The sequence below is a fragment of the Procambarus clarkii genome, chromosome 61 (genome assembly GCF_040958095.1).
Source record: "Procambarus clarkii isolate CNS0578487 chromosome 61, FALCON_Pclarkii_2.0, whole genome shotgun sequence".
NCBI classification, from domain to species: Eukaryota; Metazoa; Arthropoda; class Malacostraca; order Decapoda; family Cambaridae; genus Procambarus; species Procambarus clarkii.
The window spans coordinates 31,259,174-31,269,282 of NC_091210.1; the positions used below are offsets into that span (position 1 = coordinate 31,259,174).

Consider the following 10,109-nt stretch of genomic DNA (forward strand, 5'->3'; position numbering starts at 1 on the left):
ACTGGAGAAAGTGGTGAGATACTTGATTGATGAAGATTAAGCCACCTAAGACGTGGCACGGGCATAAATAACCCGTAATGCAGAGGTATCCTACTAGACAAGTCCCATAACTAAGAGACATGAGTTACGAGGAAAGACTACGTGAATTGCACCTCACGATGTTGGACGACAGAAGAGTTCGGGGAGACATGATCAGCACATATAAAATTCTCAGGGGAATTGACAGGGTAGACAAGTAGGGATTATTTATCACGGTAGATATTCGAACAAGGGGACACAGGTGGAAACTGAGTACCAAATGAGCCACAGACACATTAGAAAGAACTTTTCAGTGTCAGAGTAGTTAATAAATGGAATGCAATTTGAAGTGATGTGGTGGAGGCTGACTCCATACACAGTTCCAAATGTAGATATGATAGTGTTCAAGAAGTTCGGGAACCTGTACACCAGTAGATTGACAGTTGAGAGGCGGGACCTAAGAGCCGAAGCTCAACCCCCGCAAGCACAACTATGTGAGTACACACACACACACACACACACACACACACACACACACACACACACACACACACACACACACACACACAGTTATTTGTTTTGGTTAGATTGGTAAGAAAGGTGGGGTCCAAGAGCGTGATTCTTTAGACACAAATAGTAAATACACACGGGGGCGGCTGAGTGGACAGAGCTCGGGGGGGTCATAGTCCTAAGTGCCTAGGTTCGATTCCCGGCCAAGGCAGGGCACACAAATGGGCAGAGTTTCTTTGCGCCTGGTGCCCTTTTCACCTGACAATAAATAGGTACTTGTGAGTTAGACAGCTGTTACTGACTACATCCTGGGGATAAGTGTGTTTTGTGTGTGTGTGCTAGAGAGAAATATATGTCGTAGATATGATAGAAGAAAACTGATTGGGAGTCAGTTCATTAGAGAAGTGACGGTTAGAAAGGCGGGGTCAAGAGCTAACAGCCCAATCCAGCAGGTTCAAATAGTAATTACACTTATGCAAGTAGGTTATCTGCACATCCCTGCAGATAACTCTAAAGAATAATAATAATAAGACGAGTAAAACATTTAATGAAGATTAGGTGTTTAAACAAACACCAGACTGTCTTTCCAAGAGAAAACTGGACAGTTTTCTTCAAGAAGTGTCGGACAAACCGGGCTGTGATGGATATGTGGGCCTGCGGGCTGATCCAAGCAACAGCCTGTTGGATCAAGCTCTAACAAGTCAAGCATGGCCCCGAGCCGGGATTGGGGGGTAGAAGAACTCCCAGAACCCGTTCAGGTACAATCCAGGTACCTGCATGGCTTAAGGGAAGGGAAACCATGTCTAACAAGCCTCAAGAACTCTATGAATAAGAAACAATAATAAGGCAAGACAAAAGGTTCCGTAGATGTATTTGTGGACTGCCAATTTTTTTCTTATATTCTTGTTTAAATGAGATAATATTAAGGTCAGTTATGAAGTTTCATAGGAAATTATAGCTGAACATTTAATGTAGCAACGCCAAGAAGTGATTGAAACCGCTGTCTAGGAATTCGACAGGAAACAGTAATCATTAATTTTCTTAGGAAACCGAAAAAAGATATCATGCATGAACAACAAAAACTTCAGTGGATAAAAGTAGAAGACATTTTTAAATTTATTTCAATTTGGCTTGTCAATAAATGAAATATAATTCATCCACTTGATAGTATCTTATAATACAAGCAAAAGAGGAAGACCTTTTCCTGGGTCAGTTTTCCAATGTAAAAGCAACAGATTAAGTGTGTAAACAAAAGTATATGGTATATATAATATTTGTAAATAATGCAATGTGTTTATTGGGACATTCTCGTCAAAAAATAAGCAACAATGATTCCAAGATTAGATGCATGAAGGTAGAAGGAATTCTTAAGAAAATTAGCAAACAATGACTGCAGATCATCATCTCTGAACAGATATCTGTGTCCCTACCTTCCGCCACATCACTAACCCTGATAATTGTCCTGGACTATACTGTACTTGGTTTATTGGTCAGTAAGCAGCTGTTGTGACTTTAACCTCTTTGTGACTTTGCTGTTGTGACTTTAACCGTCGTCCCTTCACTAGAAAGTAAAGGGACGACGACGTTTTGGTCCGTCCTGGACCATTCTCCACACACTTTCTAGTGTGTGGTTTGGTCAACATATTTCAGCCATGTTATTGTGACTCCTCGTCTGCATAAGGGTGAATAATCCTCCACATGTAGATAGACCTTAATCCCAAGACCACTAATACACCAGACCACTAGCCCTTGCCAGCAACAGGGGGGGACTCATTCATACTAGCACAAGTAGGTCAGAGTTTCCTACATTGTTTCATAGTGAAAACGTTTCATCGACAAATTTATACTAATATGTACATTCTGTATGTTGTATTTAATCAGCAGTGTCATGTTTATACAGGTGTGATGAACCTCAATAATATTCCAGCCAAGGATCGAGAACACATAACACTCTTGCAGCTTGCAACAGGCTGCACATGGATGTGTTAAGTTATCAAGCATAATTCTATGATCAGTTCACTCAAATGGAGAAGCTGAAATATGAATATATTTACCGGTCATGATTACAGATTCCTCAAGCGAACGAATCATCTAAAAAAAACTGGAACATATTGAAAACTGAAAATTATTAAGGAACAACTAATAAATTATTCTTTGATGAAGATTGAGAATAAACTACTGCAAACAATTGAGTTTTTGGACGTTATGGAATCTTTCTTTAATGAGAATCATAAAAGATGTCTTTTAATAAGATCCATTAAATTTAATTTGGTTTCGTGTTTGTCTTAAGAGCAATCATCCTCTGGAGGGTCACTATAGTAGCCACAATAGATACTCTTGGTGCATACATACCTGTTTTGCTCAGTATATTTGATAAATTATGATTATTTGTAGCTGACACTACTGAGTTATTAGTTATCAAATGTTAAGGTGAATATTTAACTTATAGCGTCTTGATTTATTAAAAATTAAGTATTTAATATAAAAACTTAATTTATGTAAGTAATATATATAAACACTCAGTAATTTATGTAACACATTACTGAGATTTATTGATGAAGTGAAGTTTGGAAGCTCTTTTGAGCCCATTAAGTCTTCAAGCGCTCGACCTTATGAGTTCAATTTACCTTCATAATTTAGGTTAACTAACAAATGACTTAATAACTAAGGTCAACGGACATAGAGGGTTTAGGTTAACCAACAGTGACATTATGATGAGACTTTGTCCTCTACGTTAATTTACACTAATATTTAGGTTAAGTATTGGTGGTCAATGGGTTAATTAGTAAAGGGCTGGTCTAGTTAATGCGTCAAATGATACTGGCTCATTCTGTTATAAACAACTCAGGCTCCATAATAAAACAAGTTTTTCTAGATTAATTGATACCTGGCTCTATTATCTGAATTACCTTACTTAAGCCTTTGTTTCATATGGCAGTATTTCTGAACTAATTGTTGTTGCTTTATCTCTCAGGTTGTTGAAGGGTCAGATCCAATTAAGGAAACACAGTCAGTGTTAAACATGCCCTCAAATTTGACCGATGGACCTCTGTGGCGCGTTCGAATTCTGACATCTACCTCTGAAGCCCTTCCTGTTCGGCCAGAGATAAACAAAAAATTTCCTTATCGGAACACAGTGATACTTGAGTTCCAACATTCAGCATTTGATGGTGTTGATATCGTGATGATTGTCGTGTGGTTCCATAAGATCATTGATGACATGCTCAGCGGAAAGCCCATTGATGATTCACAATTTGGTCAACTTGCAGACCACAGTCAGACATCAGAAATTATTCAACAAATAAAATCGGCTCTTGAAAATGATCCTGAGCGGTTGAGTTCATTACTTAAACTTAAAAAAGAAGAGCCGGCCACTTCTGTCCTCATTGAAGCTTTCGGAGCACCAGAACCATCTCAGGCAGAGACAATATACTTGGAAAATGTTTTTCTGAATATTTCAGACGTTGATAAGTTTCATGCCAAGTGTCAGTCTGAAAATATATCGTTCAATGCTGGATTTACAAGTATAATTAACACGGCTCTTGTTGAGGTAGTAAGGGAGGCCGGCTTGACACGAGACGCCTACAATATTAGGAGTCGTGTTCCCATTGATATGCGTCGTTACATGAAAGGTTACTCCAAGACCTTCCCTATGGGCTTCCATAATGCTCCAATGTATCAGAACATTTCAACACCTTACAATGTTAAAGATCATTTCTGGATGTATGCAAAGCAGTATGATGTTCAGTTTCAAAATAACATGAAGAACAAATTATTTATTGAAGGTATGGTCATTGATAGAATGCTTCGGCCAGCTGATTTTTCTCCTGAGAAATTCTTTGCAAAACCACAACCTATTACGATTGACTATTTGTTTGCAAATATGTTTACACCTCTTTTTCGAACATACGGAGCAGGTAAACATGTTCAGCTAACAGATATGAGAAATATTGCAAATATTCAGGCTCTTGATGTTGCATTCATGTGCATGTTACTCAAAATACGTGAAGAGGTCCAATTTGATGTCCGCTACTCGTCACGGGGATTAACAAAAAATACAGCACAAAATATTATTGACAAAACTGTTTCAGTCTTCAGTGAAATTTGTAAAAATATATAATGTCAGATGAAGGAATACCTTAATTTGCAAGAAATCATAGATGTCATGAGTGGGTCACTTTGAGGCTCAAATAGCCAAATTATATTAAAAAATTTCGATATATATGTACGTAGTTATGTGTAATGTAAAAATGGCTCCAGCAAGTCAATACTAGACAGTAAGAGCTCTATAAGCTTAAAGTGTCATTATCGAGCCCATCCTCCTGTTTTGGGAGTACTTGTAGTAACAAAGAGGATCACAGTATACCGACGTACAACGAAATCAGAAAGTAGAAATCTGAACTATGGAGTTGGACAAACCGCAAAACTATTTTTTACTTGTGTTGTTTTGACACACACCCTCATGTTGATGATTCTTGTGCATCTGGGAGCTCCAAGAATTATCCTCATAGCTTCATTTGTAATTTTCTCTAAAGCTTTATGTATTCCATAATAGAATGAGCCTTGACCAAGCTATTAAGATACAGCAAGGAAGGAGATGAGGTTGTAAACTGGGTAAAATGATCATTAGGATTTCTTCTTTTTTACACAATATACGTTTATTGCAGAATTGAGATCTGTAAACAAAAAAATGGGGGGGGGGGGATGTAACTTGTGCATTGGATTTTGTTTCCTGTAGGCTCTCTCAGTATTGTGAGTTTCATTATAGTCAACGGTTCATATGAAAACTGTCATTTATCTTAACGGTTTTATTTATGATTCTACAATCAATTTTTGCACCCTTATTGCCGGAATAATCCCTTTCTCGTATTAGAAATGTAATAAGATTGATTCCAATTATGATGCTGAAACCATATGTTAAAGAATTCAGGAGCTCGATACTACCTTCCATGTAAGGGTAATGAAAGATCCAACATCACCCTTAATACTTGTCAAGTAGTAAGCAGCAGTCAGAGTGCTGCTTAAACACAGAGTGTTTACTAGTGCTGCTTGTTGGGCGACAAGTGTTGCCAACGCACCAGCGGGCAACCTATATACAAGCTGGTTGAGTGAAAGAGTTGCCAATCTCATTAAACTGAATATTCCTATTGTATGCAACGTACTAGTCAATAATATTCCACTATATCTGTACCCTGAAATACACGCCCATCAGTAAAAATTATAAGGACAAACCCAGCACTCCCGAATGCCATAACACTTGAAACCATTGATTCCTTATAAATAACTTACGGCCTCACGAGCACTATGCTTACCCTGATGTCTCTCTTCTTCTTGATGGAAGGTGCAGTTTCCATGAAAGGTTTACTTTCTACAATGACTGTACGTGTACAAATGTTGGGAGACGCACTAATGTTGAGAATGACAAGGTTTCAAGTGTTTGTTGTGTTGTGGTGTAGATAGAGGAGCGGCGAGTAAAGAGAGGCGCGCGTTAGAGGGAGACTTGTCACGCTGAAGGGCGGGGTGTTGTGTTTATGGCGTCAGCTGATCCTTGGTGCTGCGACGAGGCAGTTGTTTTCTGTGTTTGGCTGTTGGTGGCGCCAGGTATAAATGTGACACAGGTCAAATATGGCCTAATTTGTTGATCGATTGGAGATATTTAGCCAGTGCTTTGACTATTTGATATTTTTCATGTAACGAGAGGTCTCCTCCTCCTAATATGTGCTCAATGGTAAAAGGTTTTTTAAGTGTGATAAGTATTTGTCTGAAGTTTAATCTGACACTATGATGTCGGCAACAGTGAAGGAGGTAGTGTTAGATTGTTTCTGACACATGCCAGTGGATGTTCGTTGATGACTGTTCTGTTTTTAGAGTTGTGTGCTTCCAGTTTGGCGTGTGTCCCAGCCTTAATCTGGTCATCGTTACATCAATTTATCTGCTTTTAATATCATAAATGTTTCCAAGTTTACTATTTATTTTTATGGACCCATAGTACATGGATGAGAATGACGTTTTCCATTTCATTACAAAATCTTGGGTGATGGTATCTTCGAAGGCTCCTTACCGTGTAACGCGAAGAATTGGATGACGGGTAATTTAAGGCGTGTTGTGCATCGCTTTGGCCAGTTGATCTACTAGTTCATAGTGGTGTATACCACAATGCGCTGGGACCCATTGGATAGAAATATCATAACCGTTCAATCGATGTTCATAAAGAAGTTGAAAGCATGGGTAAACAAACTCTTTGCATGTTGTTGAAGAGTACGTAATTGCTTGAATCGCACTCTTGGAGTCACTGCAGATTGTATATATCCGAACTGGTAATGTTTGGATTATTTGGAGGGCTTGGTATAAGGCATATAATTCAGCTGTGAAAATAGATTGTAGGTTTGGTAACCGCCATCCCTGCTTGAGATAGTATTGTGGGATCCATACAGCGCTAGTGACCGAGGGTACGTTGTTCATGAGGATGCGAGATCCAGCTGTGTAAATCACTGTGGTATTTGGGTAGCAATTTTTCATTGTTGAGGCAAAGACTTAAACTATGGCTGAGTTTGGTGCAGATTTTGGAATGTTGTCTTCCAGTTGTATTGATGTTTTAGGGGTTGCATAAACCCAAGGTGGAATACGGGGAACAGTAAGCTGGGTTTCAGAGTTTTGGAGTAAAGTGAGGTTTATACTGAGGTTATTTATGGCCCGTGTAAGAAAAGGTTGCAAGTGATTGGTGGGGACGCTGGGGTTATGTGGGCTGACTGTTGGGCTCATTTTTATCTGTAATGGTGTGTCGGATGAGCAGTGGTACAGAGTGACAGATTATTGGCACACATTACGTCTCTCTAGTGGCTAAGCTTGTGAGACCTGTTTTCTCCTGAAGGCCGCAAAATTAGCTGCACTACAACTTGCCACTAACTCACTGAAGAACAGTGGAGGAGTAATTTTCTGTGATTCAAAGTCAGCTTTTCCGGCCCCTGAAAGCCGAAAATGTAAAACAAATGCTAAAAAGTTGTAACATCCATTATAAACAACATTTCTAATGCTCAGTACAAGAGTTTCAGAGTGTCCTTTGTACGGATACCATCTCACATAGGTGTTGACCAGCATGATGAAACACACACGGCAGCTAAAACTGCATGTGATAAGCCTGAAATTGAGTGGGAAATGTGCATTCAAATCTCTGCTGTAAAAGCCATAATATTTCAGGAAATTAGGGAAAACAAAAGAGCAGTTATTGACACTCAAAGGCCAGAAAGCACGAGTATAAAGAGCTATGACATGTTTAGAACCGAGAATTATATGTACGAACAGCATAAAACATCCTCTAGAGAGTGTGATATTGTAATTAGCAGAATTAGGCTGGGATTTCGACATATATGGCAGGTGGCTGCAGATAATGAATATCCCCAATGGTAAACATTCCAATTGTAAGCTATGTGAACATGAGTTAGGACATACTCTCTAACACTATCTGTGATTGCTCTTGTTATCAGTGATTTCAAACCAAATGGTATGAGGTACTTTGAGCTCTGTAATTACTTCATACACTCAGGAATATTGGAAGCTATTCTTGAGCTGTACCCAGATTTTGATAGTGGAGGCTAATAGGCCTTACATTTTATGTTCTCTCCTGATTCCATGTATGACTAACCATCCTGTGAGATGGGGATATTTTCTGAACTTATAGCTAGTTTTTTATTGACACTGTGTAATCTTTCATATAGGATAGAGTAACAGCACACTGATGTGCTGCTTCCTAAGCTTGTTGATAATAAAAACAAAATAACTCAAAACATTTGAGAATAGTTTGTTCGCATTTTATGTTATTTCATGTGTCCATGTATGACTAACCATCCTGAGAGATGGGGTATTAGATGAACTTACAACTAATGTTTGATCTATACTATATAATCTTTCATATTGAATAGGGTAGCAGCATATTGTTGTGTATACCTAAGTATGTTGATCATTTTTTTTACTATATTCAGTTTCTTTTTTTATTATGCACCTCATACCCATCCCGTGGGCGGTGGCGGAAAGGGTAATAGAAGTACATAATCGGTTCAGGAACTGAACCCAATAGTTCATTTAGCTAAGCAAGTGACAATCGTGTGAAGCTAGTTACACAATTGTTAATACTACATAAACATGTGTGTGTATATATATATATATATATATATATATATATATATATATATATATATATATATATATATATATATATATATATATATATATGTATATATATATGTATATTTTGGTAGCAGTCTTTCCTGTAGACATATATTATTAAATATGACCGAAAAAGTAAGATTAATAATTCTAACACGAATTTTCTCAATCTTTCGTACATTACGCTTCACTGTTGGAGGTAAATGAAAAATCACTTCTCCAAAATTCATTTTTATTTCTAGTCTGACGCGACACGGGCGCGTTTCGTAAAACTTATTACATTTTCAAAGACTTCACAAATACACAACTGATTAGAACTTACGTATCTCTGATTTTATATCTACATTTGAGTGAGGTGGGAGGGGTGATGTGGCATTAATACAAGACAGAACAAGAGGGGATATTAATAGGGTATTAAAAGTATCAACACAAGACAGAACAGAAACAATGGGGATTAAATAGAAGTGTTTGTAGAAAGCCTATTGGTCCATATTTCTTGATGCTTCTATATTGGAGCGGAGTCTTGAGGTGGGTAGAATATAGTTGTGCAATAATTGGCTGTTGATTGCTGGTGTTGACTTCTTGATGTGTAGTGCCTCGCAAACGTCAAGCCGCCTGCTATCGCTGTATCTATCGATGATTTCTGTGTTGTTTACTAGGATTTCTCTGGCGATGGTTTGGTTATGGGAAGAGATTATATGTTCCTTAATGGAGCCCTGTTGCTTATGCATCGTTAAACGCCTAGAAAGAGATGTTGTTGTCTTGCCTATATACTGGGTTTTTTGGAGCTTACAGTCCCCAAGTGGGCATTTGAAGGCATAGACGACGTTAGTCTCTTTTAAAGCGTTCTGTTTTGTGTCTGGAGAGTTTCTCATGAGTAGGCTGGCCGTTTTTCTGGTTTTATAGTAAATCGTCAGTTGTATCCTCTGATTTTTGTCTGTAGGGATAACGTTTCTATTAACAATATCTTTCAGGACCCTTTCCTCCGTTTTATGAGCTGTGGAAAAGAAGTTCCTGTAAAATAGTCTAATAGGGGGTATAGGTGTTGTGTTAGTTGTCTCTTCAGAGGTTGCATGGCTTTTCACTTTCCTTCTTATGATGTCTTCGATGAAACCATTGGAGAAGCCGTTATTGACTAGGACCTGCCTTACCCTACAGAGTTCTTCGTCGACTTGCTTCCATTCTGAGCTGTGGCTGAGAGCACGGTCGACGTATGCGTTAACAACACTCCTCTTGTACCTGTCAGGGCAGTCGCTGTTGGCATTTAGGCACATTCCTATGTTTGTTTCCTTAGTGTAGACTGCAGTGTGGAAACCTCCGCCCTTTTCCATGACTGTTACATCTAGAAAAGGCAGCTTCCCATCCTTTTCCGTCTCGTAAGTGAAACGCAGCACGGAACTCTGCTCAAATGCCTCCTT

The 10,109-nt window shown here is 38.5% G+C and overlaps 1 protein-coding gene across 1 annotated transcript in view; it reads left to right on the forward strand.

Annotated features, from left to right (window-relative positions):
* LOC123749172 (uncharacterized) overlaps positions 1 to 8,740 on the forward strand; it is a 40,493-nt gene extending 31,753 nt beyond the window's left edge. The window contains exon 5 of the mRNA XM_069307970.1: positions 3,503 to 8,740. Within this exon, the coding sequence (XP_069164071.1) occupies positions 3,503 to 4,648 (1,146 nt within the window). The 3' untranslated portion in view covers positions 4,649 to 8,740. The remainder of the gene's footprint in view (positions 1 to 3,502) is intronic.
* Positions 8,741 to 10,109: the final 1,369 nt, after the last annotated feature.